The following is a 20,353-nucleotide window of genomic DNA, read 5'->3' as shown; positions in this document are numbered from 1 at the left end:
CACTACCCAAAAACAGTGTTAACTCAAAGTGTGGGCAGTGGACCAGCAGTGATAGCACCTAGCAGCTTGTTAAAAATGCGAATTATTGAGTTTCCTTTCAGACTGATTGAGTCAGAATTTCTCCAGGTGATTCTGATGCATGTTCAATTTTGAGAACTCTGAAACCTCTCTGCATTTTACTTACAGAGCTACTTGGAGGATAATAGCAGATGAAAGTATTTTCAGAAAAGTAAAAATAGTAATCGCAAATACTAATAATCATACTATTCCAATATATTTTACATAATCTTAGGGTCATACTCAGGACCTAGCAATGAAAATGACAATAATTCACTACTGAAATAGAAATCTCTTGGAAACATAAAGAAGTAGTCCATGTCCTTATTGCTGAATTGTCTCCAAACACAGTGGAATGTTAGTTCTATAACACAGTCTTAGTAGATGTGAAACTGCCACAGGAATAGGAAACCAAATGGCTTACTTTTAAGTTTCTTAAATATTTTGTTACTTTATAACCGCTTTTTTTTTTTTTTTTTTTTTTTGTAATGGGTTTTTGCAGTGTTTCTACTCAATGGGACAGTGTGGCCGTACTGGATCATTTATTCTGCACTATTAGGTTTCAGAATGTTGGCTTGTGGTTACGTTGTCTATTATTTGAGGCTTTACCCAAAGAAAACTAACAGACATGTGCCCCCTTTTACCCTCAATCTATGTCTGACAATATTCTATACATAGCCAAGCTATTAAAGAAGGGAAATGGCATGGTCTTTGGGTTTTAAAAAGGTTGCCGGGAGCGCTGGCTCACGCCTGTAATCCCAGCACTTTGGGAGGCCGAAGCGGGCGGATCACGAGGTCAGGAGATCCAGACCACGGTGAAACCCCATCTGTACTAAAAATACAAAAAATTAGCCGGGCGCGGTGGCGGGCGCCTGTAGTCCCAGCTACTCGAGAGGCTGAGGCAGGAGAATGGCGTGAACCCGGAAGGCAGAGCTTGCAGTGAGCGGAGATCGCGCCAGCGCACTGCAGCCTGGGCGACAGAGCGAGACTCCATCTTAAAAAAAAAAAAAAAGGTTGCTCTGACTACTGTGTAGAACAACTCCAAACAACATCAGCATCATCTAGAAGCTTGTTAACAATGCGTATTATTGAATGTGTGTGTGCCAAGAGATGTCCACTGAAGTTCATTCAGATGTAGAAAGGAACTTGTAAAACTGGTGCACTATGTTGGAACTTGCATAGCTAACCAACCAGGAGTTTGGGCCTCTGGCTGAGAACCAAGTCCATCTTAGTCTCAACTGGATTGTAGTACCACCTGGTGGTCATTTTCCACACTCGCGTTTAATCATGAATGGGGACAATTCTATACATATGGCTCACTGGAATTCCAGAACATTGACTGATGCCCCTTTGTCAACTTGATCTGGGACACTGGGCTTAGGAAATACCAGGGACACTGGGACCCATCCACACCAACCACTCTACTTCCTGCCTCACCCTCTCCTCCACGCTCCCTCTCCGCAAATGATAAAAAGAGGGCTGACAGGAACGCAGAAATCAATTGACAGTTGTATTATGTTCAAATTTACATTATCATGAATTTCATGTACATTAGGATGAAGAACTAAATATATATGGTTAATAAAAATGTGCACATATTAGGACATACATTTTAAAATTTTCAACAGTACTACTGAATAATTTTTTAAAAGTTGGATAACAAATGCTGGCAAGGATGTGGAGAAAAGGGAATCTTTGTACACTGTTGGTGAGAATGTCAATTAGTACAACCACTATGGAGAACAGCATGGAGGTGCCTCAAAAAACTAAAACTAGAACTACCATATGATTCAGCAATCCCACTGCTAGGTATATACCCAAAAGAAAGGAAATTGGTTTATCGAAGAGATAACTGCACTCCCATGTTTATTGCAGCACTATTCACAATAACCAAGATTTGGAAGCAACCTAAGTGTTCATCAACAGACGAATGGATAAAGAAAATGTGGTACATGTACACAACGGAGTAGTATTCAGCCATAAAAAATGAATGAGATCCTGTTATTTGCAACCACAGGGATGAAACTGGAGGTCATTATGTTAAGTGAATTAAGCCAGGCACAGAAAGACAAACTTCACATGTTCTCACTTATTTGTGGGAGCCAAAAATAAAAACAATTTAACTCATGGAGATAGAGAGTAAAATGACGGTTACCAGAGGCTGGGAAGGGTAGTGGGGGTGATGGGTGTGCGGTAGCGATGGTTAATGGCTACAAAATATAGTTAGATAGAATAAGATCTAGTATTTGAGCCTGTAATCCTAGCACTTCAGGAGGCCAAAGCAGGCTGATCACTTGAGCCCAGGAGTTCAAGACCAGCCTAGGCAACATGGCAAAACCCCCGTCTCTACAAAAAGCATAAAAATTAGCCAGGTGTGGTGGTGTGCGCTTGTAGTCTCAGCTACTTAGGAGGCTGAGGTGGGAGAATCACTTGAGCCTGGAAGCCCAAGGCTGCAGTGCACCAAGATCATGCCACTGCAGTCCAGCCTGGACAACAGATGAGACTTTGAAAAAAGAAAAAATATCTAGTATTTGATTGCAGAACAGGGTGACTACAGTCGAGCATTTATTGTACATTTTTAAATGAGTATAATTGGATTGTTTGTAACACAAAGGCTAAATGCTTGAGGTGATGGATACCCCATTTACCCTGATGTGATTATTACACATTGTGTGCCTGTATCAAAATAGCTTATGTACCCCATAAAATATATAAACCTACTATATACCCACAAAAATTAAGAATTGGCTGGATATGGTGGCTCCTGCCTGTAATCCCAGCACTTTGGGAGGCCAAGGCAGCAGATCACATGAGGCCAGGAGCTCCCGACCAGCTTGGCCAACATGGCGAAACCTGTCTCTACTGAAAATACAAAAATTAGCCAGGCGTGGTGGCACACACTGGGATTACAGTAGCTGTAATCCCAGCTACTCAGGAGGCTGAGGCATGAGAATGGCTTGAATCCCTGAGGCGGAGGTTGCAGTGAGCCGAGATTGTGCCACTGCACTCCAGCAAGTGAGACTCTATCTTAAAAAAAAAAAAAAAAAAAAAAAAAGTTGGGAGATTACCAGGCACAGTGGCTCACTCCTATAGTTCCAGCATTCCAGCACTTGGGAGGCCAAGGTGGGCGGGTCACTTGAGGTCAGGCGTTCAAGACCAGCCTGGCCAATATGGTAAAACCCCATCTCTACTAAAAATGCAAAAATTAGCTGGGCATAGTGGCACGCACCTGTCATCCCAGCTACTTGAGAAGCTGAGGTGGGAGGATGGCTTGAATCCAGGAGGCAGAGGTTGCAGTGAACCAAGATCAAGTGATTGCAATCCAGCCTGGGTGATAGAGTGAGACTCATTTCAGGAAAAAGAAAAGGTCTGGGAGACTCCCTCCCCCTCAATGATGGAGAATGGGTTAGAGAAAAACAAGCCCAAAGGCAGATAGGCAAGCTAGAAGCCTGTTGAAGTAATTTAGGCAAGAGGTGATAATGGTCTAAAACTAGAATGGTGGTAAGGGAATTTGGGGGAAAGTGGATGGGTTTGATATTTAGGAGATAGAATCTAGTCCTTATCTTTTAAAGATATAAACTGAAGTATCTGCAGATAAATTTATATAATGTCTAGACTTTTCTTTAATCCAACTGAGGAGAGAGAAAATGAGAAAGGTGGTTATAGATGAAACAAAGACTAACCATATGCTGATAGCTGATAATCATTGATTGGGTGATGGGCATAAAGGAGTTCCTTATTGTGTCTACTTTTATATCTATTTGAAAGTCCCCATAACAAAAAGTTAAACAAAATAAAGTGCCTGGGAAATGCAGAAGGGAAAATATTCAGTAGGGAGATAGACATAGGAAATATAAATCTTGGAGAGAGATAAGGGAAGAGCAATGAATTTTGGAGTGAACAGCAGAGGGAAAGTTAACTGAAGCCTTGAGTGTGAATGAAATAATAAAAAAGAGAAAAGAACCTAAGTCAGAATCCTGAGGAATACCAACAGTAAAGGGAATGGCAAAGAAGTGTTGTTAAGAAAGAGTCATGGAGTCCAAAGAAAGCTTTCCAAGAAAGCAGGAGTGGTCTACATTAGGGGTCTCCAACCCCTGGGCCACAGTACTGGCCAGTAGCCTGTTAGGAACTGGACCACGCAGCAGGAGGTGAGTGGAGGGCAAGCAAGTGAAGCTTCACCTCTATTCACAGCAGCTCCCCATCACTGGCATTACCGCCTGAGCTCAGCCTCCTGTCAGACCAGCAAGGCATTACATTCTCATAGAAGTGCAAACCCTATTGTGAACTGCACATGCGACAGATGTAGGTTGCACGCTCTTTATGATAATCTAATGCCTGACGATCTCTCATTGTCTCCCATTACCCCAGATGGGACCATCTAGTTGCAGAAAAACAAACTCAGGGCTCCCACTGATTCTACATTATGGTGAGTTATTATATATTACAATGTAATAATAAAAAGTGCAAAATAAATGTAATGTGTTTGAATCATCCCGAAAACATCCCTCCACCTCCCTGTCCATGGAAAAACTATCTTCCACAAAACTGGTCCTTGGTGCCACAAAGGTTGGGGACTGCTGGTCTGTATTGTCAAATGCTGCTAAAAGGTCAAATTCAAGAACTGTCAACAGACATATGAAAGTCATGGGTGACTCTGGTGAGAGGCACTTAAGGGGTGGGAGGGCAAACAGGACAGAGAGTATAGTATATGTAGGTTTAGGGCTGAGTAGAAGGTGTAGAAATGGAACCAGCCTGGATAATACATGAGTTACTAGAGGGAGGATGTCTACTTGGAATGCTGACTTCTTGAATCAACACTCATTTGTTAAAATACTGCTACAGATGTTTGATTTCTCTAAATGACCTGCTACTCTCCTTTTATTCTGTCCTACACCCTCCTGCCAGATTCAAGTGTAGCTTTGACCATCACTCTTTATATAAAATCTCCCAGAGCCTCTCCACTACTTACTGAAGTCTGTACAAATGTTTCAGACTACTCTAAATGTTCCCTCATACCAGCCGAAGGGGACCGTGTCCCTCCCTCATTATGCTTTTTGCTTATATTGCTGCCTCTAGTTAGAATATATTCCTTCTCCCCAATTTTTGTCTCTTAAATTCCTCCTCATCCTTTAAGTCCAATCTCAGATATGGTGACACCTTCTCCTTGAGCTCCTTCCTGATCCACCTCTTCTTTCCACTGAAGTAGATTGTGTCCTCTATTTTTCCAATACATACTGTTTATATCCCTCTCCTAGCATTCACTGGATTTCGCTTTGCTCTTGTCTATGTTCTCATTACATCCTTTCTGTATCCACAAATTGTGCATTACCTGAAATTAACTTTTTTTTCCCCCTCTGAGACAGGATTTGGCTCTGTTGCTCAGGCTGGAATGTAGTGGCGAGATCGTGGCTTACTGCAACCCTGGTTTCCTTGGCTCAAGCCATCCTCCTACCTCAGCCTCCCAAGTAGCTGGGACTATAGGTGTGAGCCACCATGCCTGGCTGAAATTAACTTCATCTTCCTCATCTTTTTATCTGCCACAGAAGTACCTAACCCAATATCTTGCACAAAATGACTTTTTGAATTAAATGGGATTCCCAAGGCTCTACTATTTATAAGGTTTGCAGGTTTATACTGCTTTTTAGAACTACCATGCTATTCAGCTATTGCCTTCCAGATAGCATTCTAATTTTTACAATCTTTCTTCCTATGTTCTAAAAATATATTTTTAAACTATTTTTCAGATATGCTATTTAAGTTTAAAAGTACACTTATTTTAGTTTTTAAATGCATCAGTTATTTAATTAGGTTCTTGGTAAGAAATTTAGAACACCAGTTTGCTAGGATAAACTCCATTCACCAGGACAAACACAGATTGCAAGTAGCCCTGGAGCTGAGGAATAGCTTTGATTTTTGATAACATTTACGAGTCCACAACTTTCTAATTTTTTTTTTTTTTTTTTTTTTTTTTTTTTGAGACGGAGTCTTGCTCTGTCACCCAGGCTGGAGTGCAGTGGTGCAATCTCCACTCACTGCAAACTCTGCTTCCCAGGATCAAGTGGTTCTCCTGCCCCAGCCTCCCCAGCAGCTGGGATTACAGGTGCCCACCACCACGCCAGGCTAATTTTTGTATTTTTAGTAGAGATGGGGTTTCATCATGTTGGCAGGCTGGTCTTGAACTCCTGACCTCAAGTGATCCACCTGCCTCAGCCTCCCAAAGTGTTGGGGTAACAGGCGTGAGCTAGCACACCTGGCCACGAGTCCAGAGCTTTCTGATCAACCTTCCATTGCTCTGTAATCTTCTATTACTCTCTTTCTGTGTTGACGATGTCACTTTGCCAGTATTTGGGCTTCTGTAGCACCATCTTCTTGAGGCAAGCATTGGTAAGATGTTTTGGAATTTTCACATTACTGATTTCAATTTTGTGATGACCTCTGGTGTATTCTCCACAGAACCTGAATAAGGACCAGAGGTCCAGTCACAATTAATAAGCCACTCCTCAGCTGCTCCACTAAAACCAGCCTCTTGCCTCTGTGGTGCCCAGTGAGCATGAGCAGAATGATCCCAGGAGAGAAGCTAGTTTGCAGTTTTCTCTGTGCTGAGGTGTTTCTGTTTGTTTTTCCTGTGGTTCAACAACAGCTTTCGAGGTACCTCTTTGAAGGATCTAGGCGTTTTCTGAAGTTTACTTCACAAAAAGTATCACCATTCTTGTTGCCACCAACTGGGTTTGTAGCAATGGCAAGAAACTTTTCCTTTTTCAATTCTGGACTTTCTTCTTTTTCTTTTCAATTCTGGATTTAGTAGCTGAGTACTTCCTCTCGTACCTGGACTTTTTGACATAGCAGACTGGGAATATCTGCCAAGTCCTCTGATGACAACAGGATTTCGGCTGCAGTGGGGCTTCCCTTTCTTTGGCTTTTTAGCTTTGAGGTTACCTTTTTTTTTTTTGAGACGGAGTTTCGCTCTTGTTGCCCAAGCTGGAGTGCAATGGTGCGATCTCAGCTCACTGCAACCTCCGCCTCTGGGTTCAAGTGATTCTCCTGCCTCAGCCTTCCGAATAGCTGTGATTACAGGCGCCCACCATCACACCCAACTAATTTTTTGTATTTTTGGTAGAAACGAAGTTTCACTATGTTAGCCAGGCTGGTCTCAAATTCCTGACCTCAGGTGATCTGCCTGCCTCAGCCTCCCAAAGTGCTGGGATTACAGGTGTGAGCCACCGCACCCAGTTGAGGTTACCCTTTTTAACCTTGCCACTAGCATCAGCCTTCTTGGCTTCAGGTTTTTTCTCCTTGGTATCTAGCTTCTCAACTTTTTCCCCACCATCTTGCAAGAGAGGAAGGAGCTATTTTTTTTTTAAATACATGTTGGAATATCCTAGCTATGCAGATACAAATAGTAATATAACATCCACCCAAATATAACATTAAATTTTGATTCAATAATAATTAATTTAAATTCTACCAAAAGAAAACCCTTAGTGATATGTTGAAGCTTCATCATTTCATTCCCTTCTCTCCCTTCCACAGGTGCAACTATCCTGGAGTTGATATCTATCTCTGCCAACCATGTTTTCATACTTTTATCATACATATTTGTATACATAACAAACACAAAGCATTGTATTGTGGTTTTAAGATTGTATATAAATGATATGACACTGTTTTGTATATCTTTGAATTTGCTTTTTCAATCAACATAGTTTTCAGGATTCATCGTTGGCAAATGTGGTATAATTCATTCATTTTAACTAAGAAATTATATGCCACTTTATGACTTTACCACCTCTTATTTAATCTTTGCTGTAGTCTTGTGAGGTAGACATTATTAATCCCATTTTACAGATGAAAAAATGGAAGTACTAAGAGATTACGTAACTTTACTGAGGACATACAGTTTCTAGCAGATGGAATGAGAACTTGTGTAGGGACTGTAACTCCCAATCCCGTGTCCTTTCTACTAAAACATTCAGTGATTCATTCAACAAATGTTTACTGAATACCACCTATGTGCCAGGCACTGTTTTAGGTCCTGGGTATCTGATAGTTAACAAAATAGACAAGACCTTGCTCTCCAGGAGCTTACATTGTAACTGAAGAGAAACAACAACATAGTATGTCCGGGTGTGGTGGTTCTCACCTCTAATCCTAGTACTTTGGGAGGCCGAGGCCGAGGTGGGAGGATCGCATGAGGCCAAGAGTTTGAGACCAGCCTGGGCAACATAGCAAGACCTTGTCTCTACAAAAAATAATTAGCCAGGAGTTGTGGCATGTTTGTAGTCCCAGCTACTCAGGAAGCTGAGGCAGGAGGATCAATTGAGCCCAGGCTGAAGTGAGAGAATCGCTTGAGCCTGGGAGGTTTAGGCTGCAGTAAGCTATGATTGCAACATTCATTGCATTAGAACCTGGACAACAGAGTAAGACAATGTCTCTAACAAAAAAAAAAAGAGGGCGAGAGAGAGTGTGTATATATGTTAGTCTATATGAAGCTCTTTGGTGTTATTTTGGCAAACACATGAAGGAAAAGGGGCAATGACAGAATGGCGTTCAAGGCAGAGTACAGCAAATGGAAAGTTCTTGAGGCAAGAGCATATTTGGCTGTCATTACATCACTTTTTAAAAAGATACTGTATCAGTTAACTATCCTCATGTACCAAAGAACAAATGTAAACATACTGCATGACTTTGAGTGATTAACTACCTAACTTCGACATGTCAACAATCTCTTATAGTGATCATCTTTCCAATAAATTGAGCTAGAAAATGTGTATTGCCAAAACCCATTGCTTTACTTTAAAAATTAAATCACAGGTTGTGGATGCCCGTAATGGTGGCATTTCCACACATAGTACTGCTGCTGATTTGATGAGACACAAATATAAACCAACCCCATTTTTAAATATTAAAGGTTGGTAGGGTCCTCAAGGAAACCTAAGAGTGACTTCAAGTTGAAAAAGAATGCTTAGAAGGAAAAAAACAGGGAGAGCCCACCTTTTGGCCTGTATCTCTCAGAAAGAGGGACAAGAGTGGTGGGAAACTGAGGAACTTTTAAAATGTGAGAGCGTTACTCTGGGGAAACCTGGAGTCTACTCTTGGCCTTTACTCGCTGTCATCGTTCTCACATTTGTGAAGCGAGAGTCTGGGCTGGCGGCCCTCAAGCCCTATTCTCCCCCGATCCGGGGATGTTGCTTCGCTGTGCCTCCCAGGCTTGAGAACAGTAGAGTCTGGCCGCTCAAAACGAAAGCTTCACGAACATTGCTCGCTGGGTGCTGAGAACGAAGGCCGACGCTACCCGGGAAATTCGACCGACGCGCGCCAGCCCGCTTGCCCCGCCCGCTAACGGCTTCCCGGCTTCCCCCGGGTCCTAAGCAGAAAATACGCAGGGCCTGGCAAACGGGGCCAGTAGCGGCTTCCGGGAGGAGTTTTGGCTTCCGCAAGGCTCCGTCGGGCGCCGCGCTCTTCCGGCAGCGGTAGCTTTGGAGACACCGGGAACCCGAGTCGGCGTGGTTGAAGAGTGCCGCGCAGCCCCAGCATGGGGGAACATGGTGTGGAGCTGGCTTCCATGATCCCCGCCTTGCGGGAGCTCGGCAGGTAGGGGTAGGCCCAGCCTGGGTCCTGCATCCTCCTCCTCCGGTCCCGGCTGGGGTTTCACATGCTCTCCCCTCCCCTGCCGCGCCATGGCTGGCATCCCCTAAGTCCGCGCTGCGGCCCTTGTGGAGATGCTCTGTGGCTGATTTGGGCGCTTCTCCCTCAGAGTGCCAGTTGATAGGACATGGGGCGGTCGCCACAAACCTGCGGGAAGCCGGTCCGTAGGGGAGAGAGGCGTCTGCTGGCCCTGATTTACCGCAGCAGCCCGTGGGTGTTAGCCCCGACCCGAGAATTAGCCCCGACCCGAGAGTTTGCTTCCTGCAGCTGGAGGGAAGAGTGCCTGATAATCGCTTTCTGGTCACTTTTCTACACTCATTTCCTTCTCGAAAATCTTTTTCCTTAGACGAGGGACTTGACCCATCAGTTTCTGTTCTTCGTGATCACTCGTGGAGGAATTGGTTTTTAGCCTTACATTTTGTCCCCAAATTGTCCTTGGAAGAAAATCACCGCTTCTTATTTTCTGCAAGTGACATCACTTGCTGGAACAGGCAATTTTTTTCTTTGAATTGAAGTCACAGTACGTACTGAAGATGTGACCTCCTTCGTATTGATCGTCCAGTTCCCGATCCGTTGTTTTAGTCAGAAATTGGAGAGATAGACCTCAGGGTCCACAAAATCTCAGCGTGCACAGAGTGTTGCCAAAATTTGGAGACGATTTAATATTTGGTTTGCAAATGCTTGTTGTCTGTAAACCTCGTGAAAACCAGTATCTTACCAAAAGAAGGAGGGAGAGGGGTTGATGGTTGCCACACCCCTTCAATACACAGGCAGGCTTCCCTGAACCAGGCCTAAAGACTCGGTAGGGCTTGTTTTGTTTTGTTTAATTCTAACCTGTGAACAAGAAATAAATGAGCTCGTGGTGCTACTGCAGTTAAATTATCAGTTGGAACAACTGCTTCCCAGTTTCTTAAACTGTTTGAAAACTTCCCACACAAAGTCAAAGCTGACATTAAGCCAATGGGATAGCTACTTCTCTTTCTTTTTGCAGCGCAGTTGTGTTCATTTCCACTGGTTGGCCATCCAAATAATCTAGTTTCAATATATGCATAAGAGGATAAATGAAGGGATCATTCTTGTCCTAACTGCGTCACTATTTTTGAGTGTATGAATTTTTTCCACTTTTTATCTGCGGCAAATATACTTCGTGTTTAGTTTACAAAATAACTTCTACATCTCTAAAAGAAGATGAAGAAAAGTGATCATTGTAGGAAGGTGGTTTACAAATTTCATCTTTCAGGCTCACTGTGAAGCTCAGTATGTTTTTCCCACTTTGCTTTAAAGTAGAATTAGCTGGTTAATACTTCTCTTCCCTCTTGCGTCTTCCTCCGTGGGTCCTGTTAATAAAAATAATTGGTTCTTGGATTATATATAGTCTGTTCATCAGTAGAGCTTATGTTACCTTTCATTTATTTGTAGCTATTCCAAGAGAAAGAATAGAAAAACTGACCCATAGAGAGTTGTCTAATAGTTTTTAATTGTCATGGCTTTTTCATTAAAACTACTTGAATCAAAAAAGCTGATCCATTTTCATAGTATGTCCATGACATAGAATGGAATAAGTGTTACCACTGTTTAAGAAAAAGGGTCAGAGAAGTTGAAGAACCAAAGGCACAGCTAGCAGATACCAGAGCTAGGTTTCAGATTCAAGCTCTCAAGGCCTTTTCTTCCAAAATGTTTTCCTTTAATTGACTGTGGCAATTAGACTACTGAAAAAAAATGAGATACTAGTGTTCTAATTTATGGACTGCTCTTCCTCAGTCCCTCAGATAAATTTTGTCCTATTGTTTTTTTGCTGTTAGCACTCTGCTCTGCATAGTCTTGCCAAATGACCTTTCCACTTTCCTGCCTTCAACCATAATCTGCTATTTGATGACTCCTAATATGTTTTTCCAAATCATGTCTCCTATAGAATTGTATATTTACTGTATACTGGCAGTTTCACTGAGTGTCCTATGTGTAGTTAAGAGTCAGCATATCCAATACAAATTCTCCACATGTCCTAACCTTCATAAGCTTTCTTTTTTTAAATTAAAAAAAAATTTTTTTTCTCTTATTCATTGAAGTAGAGCTATCTCAGTAAATGGCACCATATTCACTTATTTCTCCAAAACAGAAATCTAGAAGTCATTCTTGACTGTTCTCCCATGTGCTTTTAGACTATGTCCTCGGCCCTCTTTTAATCTGTGCTCTCTTCCCAAGTAATCTTACCTAATCTCATTACTTTAAATGTCATCCATATGCTGATAACTCACAAATTTATATTTCTAGATCAGAGATATATATTAGGTCGCTTACTCAACATCCACACTGGGAAGTGAAAATTAACATATGCAAAGCAGAACGCCTGATTTACTGCCCTTGAATTTGTTCCTTCTCCCATGTTACTGTAAATATACCAACCAAAAGCCTAGGAGTCATCCTTGGTTTTTTCCCCTTGTCCCTTAATAATCCATAAGTTAGTTCTGACAACCATATGTTTAAGATACATCTAGAATCTAACACTTTTCACTGTCTCCACTGCTACCACCAGAATTTTTTACCTAAAGTATTACAGTAAACTTAGTTGATCTCTCCATTTCTACTTTTACCTACTTACAATAGATTTTCCACTCAGTAAAGTGATTTTTCATCTATTAGTCGTATTGTAAGTTTCTCCTACACAAAACCATCCTTTGACTTTCCAGCACACTTAAAATCACTATAAAATCCAAACCCCTTACCAGGCCTCTAAAGTCCTACATAATCTGTCTCAGCCTGCCTCTGACCTCATCACCTTCTGTCCCTCTTTTGCTTACTTTAGTGATACTGACCTTGTTTCTCCAGGACATCAAGGCTGTTCCTGCCTTTAATCGTTTGCTGTTCCTTCTATCTGAACACTGGATGGTTTCATTTAGATGTCATTCAGAATCACCTTCTCTGATTTTCCTGCAGTTGTAAGACATTTTCAAATGTGATAGTTGCTATTAAAATGTTAAATGGAACAGTGGGATATGGATGAGCTTCTGAGGAGCGGCAGCATTAGCCACTAGAGATTTGGATGGTGTAAAGAAGCTAGTCATGTGAATCTGAGATTAAATAGGAAGTACAAAGGCCCGTAAGTGGGAATGAGCCTGCTTTTTTTTTTTTTTTTTGAGACAGAGTCTCGCCCTCTCCAGTGGCGTGATCTCTGCTCACTGCAACCTCTGCCTCCCAGGTTCAAGCGATTTTCCTGTCTCAGCCTCCCTTTCCTGTAGCTGGGGCTACAGGCTTGCACCACCCAGCTAATTTTTGTATTGTTAGTGAAGATGGGGTTTTACCATGTTGCACAGGTTGTCTCCAACCCTGACCTCAAGTGATCCACCCACCTCAGCCTCCCGGAAGTGCTGGGATTACTGGCATAAGCCACCGTGCGGAGCCTGAATGAGCCTACTTTTAAAAGAATATTAAGAAGGCTGGAGCACAGGGTGCAAAGAGGGGAGTGGTATGAGTTAAACAGGGAGGGGTAGGCAAGGGCCACATCCTTCAGCACCTTAGAGGCCAGAAAAAGGAGTGAGATTTTATTGTATAATGGGAAACCATTGGAATCTTTTAAACAGGGAAATAACAATTGAGTTCATGTTTTTTAAAACTTGCTTAATTTTTACTCCCTTAAAGTCCTTTAGTGCTTACACATTGCCTTCAGTGTAAAATCCAAACTCCTTAGCCAGTCCTTTGAGGTTTGACCTTATCTTCCCTCTTCAGCTGCATCTCTAAAGGCTTTAGCCATATAGAGCCTCTTACAGTTTCTAGTGCTTAGACTACCCCCTCTCTTACCCTTATTTTACCTGCTTTGTCCCTTAGGGATTCAGTTTTGTATCACCTCCTTAAGGAAGCCCTGACTGATAGGGCCCTGCTCAGGACTGAGTGTCTCTCTTGTGTTCTTTCTTGGGCCTATCAGTTCTTAACCATAATTACTTCTTGTTTGTCCTTTAATCTGCAAATTATTTTAGGGTAGGTGCATTCTATCTTGGTTATCCTGGTATTTGATGCTTACCTCAGAGGAGGTGCTTAAGCTTTATATAATACTTACATTAATACTCACGTTTTATAGTATACTTTTGAAAAGTTACACCTTCTTAGCTCAGTTCCAGGGTAGAAGTCTAGAAGTCACAAAATAAGAAATGCTCACTCCTGTGGGTTTTCTTTCTTTTTTTTTTTTTTTTTGAAACTGGCTCACCTGTTGCTCAGACTAGAGTTCAATAGTGTGAACACACCTCACTGCAACTTCTGCCTCCCGGAGTCAAGCGATCCTCGCACCTCAGCCTCCCAAGTAGCTGGGACTACAGGTGTGCACCACCATGCCTGGCTAATTTTTGTATTTTTTGTAGATGGGGTTTCACCATGTTGCCCAGGCTGATCTCAAACTTCTGGGCTCCAGCGATCCACCCACCTCAGCCTCCCACAGTGCTGGAATTACAGACATAAGCCACCACGCCTGGCCAAGTTTCTTTCTTCTGTTAGTATATCTAATGAATGGTAATCTATTTACTTTTTTTCTAAAACTCATTTTTAAAAATTACACAAATAATACATGAGTACGTAATCTTTACAAAATGAAACTTTGTAAGAAATTCTGACCACTACCCACAATCCTGGCTCCTCTTCCCATGTTCCTCTTTGTTCACATTTTTAAATGATACTTGTGAAATTACCCTTGGCTTGTCACAGTGTCTCCTGACTTTGTCTAAAACAATTCATGTTACCTTGTAATTACAGATTTTGAATTTTTTGTTAAATTTGTGATGTCCTATACTACGGTAGCCACTAGCCAAATGTGGCCATTGACCACCTCACATGTGGCTAGTCTAAATTGAGATGTGCTGTAAGTATAAGATACACAGTGGGTTTCAAAGACTTAGTACCAGAAAAAAGAATGTAAAAGATCTCATGAATAATTTTTATATTGATTACACATTCAACTAATATTTCAGATACATTGTTAGGATCAATTTTGTTTTTTTTTTTTTTTTTTTTGCCTATCTCTTTTCTTAATGTGGCTACCAGAAAATACAGAATTGTGGCTTACATTATATTTCTATTGGCCAGCGCTGATTTAAATAAGATATATAGCACTAAGTTGTTTTGCTTTCATATGCAAATGTAACTACTTGTTCTTTGATTCTTTTTTTTTTTTAAGGACTTTATTTAGTAGCATATACAAACTTGCTTTTTTTTTTTTTTTTTTCGGGATGAAGTCTCACTCTGTCATCCAGGCTGGAGTGCAGTGGTGCGATCTCAGCTCACTGCAACCTCTGCCTCCAGGTCCCAGCGATTCTCCTGCCTCAGTGCCACAGCCTCCCATGTAACTAGGATTACAGGCGCCTGCCACCACGCCCAGCTAATTTTTGTATCTTTTAGTAGAGAAAGAGTTTCACCACGTTGGGCAGCCTGATCTGGAACTCCTGACCTCATGATCTGTCCGTCTTGGCCTCCCAAAGTGCTGTGATTACAGGCATGAGCCGCCACACCTGGCCCTTTGATTCTTTGTGTCTACAGTTTGTATTACTTAAAAACATTTGTTAATTTCAGTAAGTTTTTCTGTTAAGCAAGTTCTAGGTGATGTAGCGGAGGCAAAAAGAAATAAAATGCATTCTCTCTCCTATAAGAGCTTACGGTCTAATGGCACTTCAGGAGATACAGAGAAAAATAAAGCACAGTCTGCCACCCGTAGGAGCTTATAGTCTAGTGGCAGGGAATAGGTAAATACTCCACAGGTCCAGAGGGCTATACATTAGGAATGAAGAAACCACAAAATTCAAGAAGGTTCTTATGAACCATTCATTCATTGAACAGTTTTTTTTTTTTTTTTTTTTTTTTTAAATGTCTACTATGTACCAGGACCAGGGATGAGTTCTTTTTTTTTTTTCTTTTTTTTTGAGACAGGGGTCTGGCTCTGTCACCCAGGCTGGAGTGCAGTGACACAATCTCGGTTTACTGTAGCCTCCACCTCCCAGGCTCAAGTAATCCTCCCACCTCAGCCTCCTGAGTAGCTGGGACTACAGGTGTGTGCCTCTATACCTGCTCATTTTTCTATTTCTTTTGTAGAGACAGGGTTTCACCATGTTTCTCAGGCTGGTCTCAAACTCCTGAGCTCAAGCAGTCTGCGCAACTTGGACTCCCAAAGCACTGGGATTATAGGCATGAGCTACCATGCCCGACGAGGATCAGTTCTTTTATGGCATTTATTAGCTGTAAATGCCATTGGTCCTATATGTAATCAATTAGGATTGGACTTTGTGGTTTGAATAATAAAAAAAAATCAGGGTGGCTCACGCCTGTAATCCCAGCACTTTGGGAGGCCGAGGCGGATGGATCATGAGGTCAGTAGATTGAAACCATCCTTGCTAACGCAGTGAAACCCCATCTCTACTAAAAATACAAAAAATTAGCCGGGCGTGGTGGCACATGCTTGTAGTCCCAGCTACTCGGGAGGCTGAGGCAGGAGAATCACTTGAACCTGTGAGGCGGAGGTTGCAGTGAGCCAGCCTGGGTGACCGAGTGAGACACCATCTCAAAAGAAAAAAAAAAAGGCCAGGCGCGGTGGTTCATGCCTGTAATCCCAGCACTTTGGGAGGCTGAGGCCGGCGGATTACCTGAGGTCAGGAGTTTAAGCCAGCCTGGCCAACATGGTGAAACCCCGCCTCCACTAAAAATACAAAAATTAGCTCGGTGTGGTGGCACACGCCTGTAATCCCAGCTACTTGGGAGGCTGAGGCAGGAGAATTGCTTGAGCCTGGGAGGCGGAGGTTGCAGTGAGCCAAGATCATGCACTCCAGCCTGGCCGACAGAGCGAGACTCTGTCTCAGAAAAAGAAAAAAAAAATCACTTTTTCTTTTACTACTATTTGAGATAATAAGTGGGGAAAATGTATGAACATTTTACAGTGCTATATAGAAATAAATTGTGACATATATGAAATATATACTATTATTTATAAGTAACCATCTGTCTTACTATACCCTAAGCTGTTTTGTCAGAAGTGATGAACTTTGCTAATCACTGACACACAACCTTCTGTGAATCCTCTAGGTAGAGTTAATCATTCCCTGCTTTGGGTGTACATGGTACTTGCTTTTGATTATTTATTTATTTATTTATTTATTTATTTTTTGAGACTGAGTCTCGCTCTGTCGCCCAGGCTGGAGTGCAGTGGGGCGATCTCGGCTCGCTGCAACCTTCACCTCCCAGATTCAAGCGATTCTCCTGTCTCAGCCCCCGAGCAGCTGGGACTACAGGCGCGCGCTACCGCACCCAGCTAATTTTTGTGTTTTTAGTAAAGATAGGGTTTCACCGTGTTAGCTGGGATGGTTTAGATCTGCTGACCTCATGATCCGCTTGCCTCAGCCTCCCAAAGTGCTGGGATTACAGGCGTGAGCCATCATGTCCGGCCGCTTTTGATTATTTAAGTGCATTCCTCTCCTCTCCCCAGCAATTATTCTGAGTTCTTTGAAGCAGAGGATGTTGTTTTACTTGCCTTTTGAATTTATTAAATTATTTGCATCTATACCCATCCTTTCTTTCTATGTTTATGAAAGAGTTACCCTCCTGTCCAAGAATTATCTTTTTACTTGTATCTGGTTCCAAGAAGAGGAGTCAAATCTCAAGAATCGGTTGCTCTAAGGGTGAAACAAAACAAAGCCCGCTTGATCTCATACAGTTCTTTAGTTATCACCAACTCTGCTTCTTTTCATTTCATGATCAAGCTTTGGAAAGAACTGGCTCTTCTCAGTAGTCACATTTCATTAGCTTTTCAGCCCCTTGCAATCTGGCTCCTGTCTTTACCTCTACAGGAAAACTTTAAAAGTCCAAAAGACATACAAAAGTGAACTCAAAATGGATCAAATACCTAAACATAAGAAATAAAACTGTGAAACACTTAGAAGGGAACATAGAGGGGGCCAGGTGTGGTGGTTCACACCTGTAATCCCAGCACTTCGGGAGGCCGAGACGGGTGGATCACCTGAGGTCAGGAGTTCCAGACAAGCCTGACCAACATGGAGAATCCCCATCTCTACTAAAAATATACAAAATTAGCCAGACGTGGTGGCACATGCTTGTAATCCCAGCTACTCAGGAGGATGAGGCAAGATAATTGCTTGAACCCAGGAGGCGGAGGTTGCCGTGAGCCGAGATCGTGCCATTGCACTCCAGCCTGGGCAACAAGAGCAAAACTCTGTCTCAAAAAAAAAAAAAGAAGGAAACATAGAGGGAAAGCATTATGACATTGGATTTTGGCAATGATTTCTTTGATGACACAAAGCACAGGCAGCAAAATAAAAAAGGAGATAAATTGAAATTCATCAAAATTAAAAACTGTGCATCAAAGGGCAGTATCAATAGAGTGAAAAGGCAACCCATGGAATTGGAGAAAATATTTGCAAATCATGTGTCTGATAAGGAGTTTAATATCTAGAATATATTAAGAACTCCTACAGCTCAACAACAAATATAACCTGATGAAAAATAGAAAAAGAACTTGAATAGACGTTTCTCCAAAGATGATATACAAATGGACAAATAAGCACATGAGAAGATGCTCACAGTTACTAATCATTAGGGAGATGCAAATCAAAACCACAAGATACTGTTTCACACCAATTATGATAGCTATTAATAAAAAAACAGTTGGGGCCGGGCGCGTTGGCTCACACCTGTAATCCTGGCACTTTGGGAGGCTGAGCGGACAGATCATGAGGTCAGGAGATTGAGATGAGATCATCCTGGCCAACATGGTAAAACCCCATATCTACTAAAATACAAAAAATTAGCCAGGCATGGTGGTGCGTGCCTGTAGTACCAACTACTTGAGTGGCTGAGGCAGGAGAATTGCTTGAACCCGGGAGATGGAGGTTGCAGTGAGCTGAGATCACACCACTGCACTCCAGCTTGGTGACAGAGCAAGACTCCATCTCAAAACAAACAAACAAACAAAAAAAAACCCACAAGAAAACACAGTTGGGCATGGTGACTCATGCACTTTGGGAGGCATAGTGGCTCCCAGCACTTTGGGAGGTCAAGGCAGGCAGATCGCTTGAGCCAAGGAGATTGAGAACAGCCTGGGCCAAGTGGTGAAACCCTGTCTGTACAAAAAATACAAAAAATTAGCTGGGTGTGGTGACATGCACCTGTGGTCCCAGCTACTCAGGAGGCTGAGATGGGAGGATCTCTTGAGGTCGGGAGGTTGAGGCTGCAGTGAGTTATGGTTACACTACTGCACTGTAAACTGGGCAACAGAGTTAGACCCTGTCGTCAAAAGGGGAAAAAAAATTTAAAAAACACCCAGAAAATAACGTGTGTTGGTGAGGATGTGGAGAAATTGGAACCCTTGTGCACTGCAGGTGGGAGTGTACAATGGTACAGCCACTGTGGAAAAGGGTATTAGAGTTCCACCAAAAATTTAGTTTTTATGTGCTTCAGAAGGGAGGAAGTGAATGCTGATTGGTCCATGGGCAGTCATGGGTGGGCCTGGAAAAAGCGCCATAAGTTCTCACTGTGGTCCATGTGACTGGCAGCCAGGCCCCCAGGCTTCAAGCCATTCCTGGCTTAAAGGTAGCTCTTCACTGGGGGCCCACCCTTTTCCACCCAGGAGCCTGTCTACTTCCTGCTGCCATCAACCTGCCGCCCACTACACCCAGGCTGTTCGTGCCGAGGGGCGCCTACAGGCCCATACTGAGCTGCCCTCAGCCCACCGCTTGGCCTGCCCATAGGCGCCCGAAGTCCAGAGGGTGCTGAGGCAGCCGGGGGCTGTTGTGTCAGTGGCGTCCTGAGCACTTGCACACCCGGCCTGGTCGTGACAACACCTGGGCTCCGCCACAACTTTGCTCCGAAATTGGTGTGGGCGCCGGGAGCGGGGAGAGGCCAGGCGGCGGGAGCAGGCACTTCCAAGTCTGTGAGGGCAGGGGGCCTTCCCGGCCCTGGAGAGAGCAGGGATGCCTGGGTTTGCAGCCATGGTTGGATGGCTGCAGCTGCGCCCCGGATGGTTGGGCTCCCGACCCTGCAACTCGGAAGGGGGTTGGAGCTTCCACCTCTCTTGCAACTCAGAACGGGGCGGGGCTTCTGCCCACTGGCTCCAGGGAGCGAGCAGCCCCAGCCCCACCTTCCTTATTGCAGCGGCCATCATGGCAGTGGCCGCTCCAACTGGGCTGCCACTGCCATTAATAGCACATTTCAATTTGTACTAATCACATTTCAAGTGCTTAGTAGTTACTTGTAGCTAGTGGCCACCATATTCAGGTCTAGGCTTTGCTGATTGGATCTCTTTACTATTACTTAGCATATTTTTTTTTTCTTGTAAGTTGGTAACATTCAGATTTTCTTTTCAATTTTTAAACAGAATACTGTGAATATCAACATTGATGCTAAACGCATTTGATAAGTTGTACTTTAGAGAATTTTTTTTGCAAATGAAACTGAGTCACTTTAAGAATTAAAAGCTTTTAATTTGTATTTTAGTGCCACACCAGAGGAATATAATGCAGTTGTACAGAAACCAAGACAAATTCTATGTCAGTTCATTGACCGGATACTTACAGATGTAAATGTTGGTAAGAAACCAATTATTTCTTATATAAACTTTATAAATTGGACTGTTTTCCATGTATACATTATAGTAGCATTTTCTCCATGTAGT

At 42.8% G+C, this 20,353-nt stretch overlaps 2 protein-coding genes across 5 annotated transcripts in view; one reads left to right on the top strand and one right to left on the bottom strand.

The window, feature by feature from the left end:
* LOC105469999 (plastin 1) overlaps positions 1–9,337 on the bottom strand; it is a 128,735-nt gene extending 119,398 nt beyond the window's left edge. The window contains exon 1 of one of the 3 annotated variants that reach the window (XM_071091062.1): positions 9,180–9,337. The gene's annotated coding sequence lies outside the window, so the exon portion shown is untranslated. Of the gene's footprint in view, positions 1–3,286; positions 3,360–9,048; positions 9,160–9,179 lie in introns of those variants that run through there. The other 2 variants (XM_011721688.3, XM_071091058.1) reach the window with 2 other exon arrangements.
* A 133-nt stretch (positions 9,338–9,470) lies between these two features.
* The window catches only part of LOC105469998 (ATR serine/threonine kinase), a 121,371-nt gene continuing 110,488 nt past the window's right edge, over positions 9,471–20,353 (top strand). Inside the window, exons 1-2 of one of the 2 annotated variants that reach the window (XM_011721684.2) lie at positions 9,471–9,648; positions 20,176–20,267. In XM_011721684.2, the coding sequence (XP_011719986.1) occupies positions 9,590–9,648; positions 20,176–20,267 (151 nt within the window). In that variant the 5' untranslated portion in view covers positions 9,471–9,589. Of the gene's footprint in view, positions 9,649–14,036; positions 14,180–20,175; positions 20,268–20,353 lie in introns of those variants that run through there. The other variant, XM_071091057.1, reaches the window with a different exon arrangement.

This window comes from Macaca nemestrina, chromosome 2 (assembly GCF_043159975.1).
Source record: "Macaca nemestrina isolate mMacNem1 chromosome 2, mMacNem.hap1, whole genome shotgun sequence".
NCBI lineage: Eukaryota > Metazoa > Chordata > Mammalia > Primates > Cercopithecidae > Macaca > Macaca nemestrina.
Note: the sequence above shows the minus strand (reverse complement) of the source record. Positions and strands in the feature narration are given on the sequence as shown.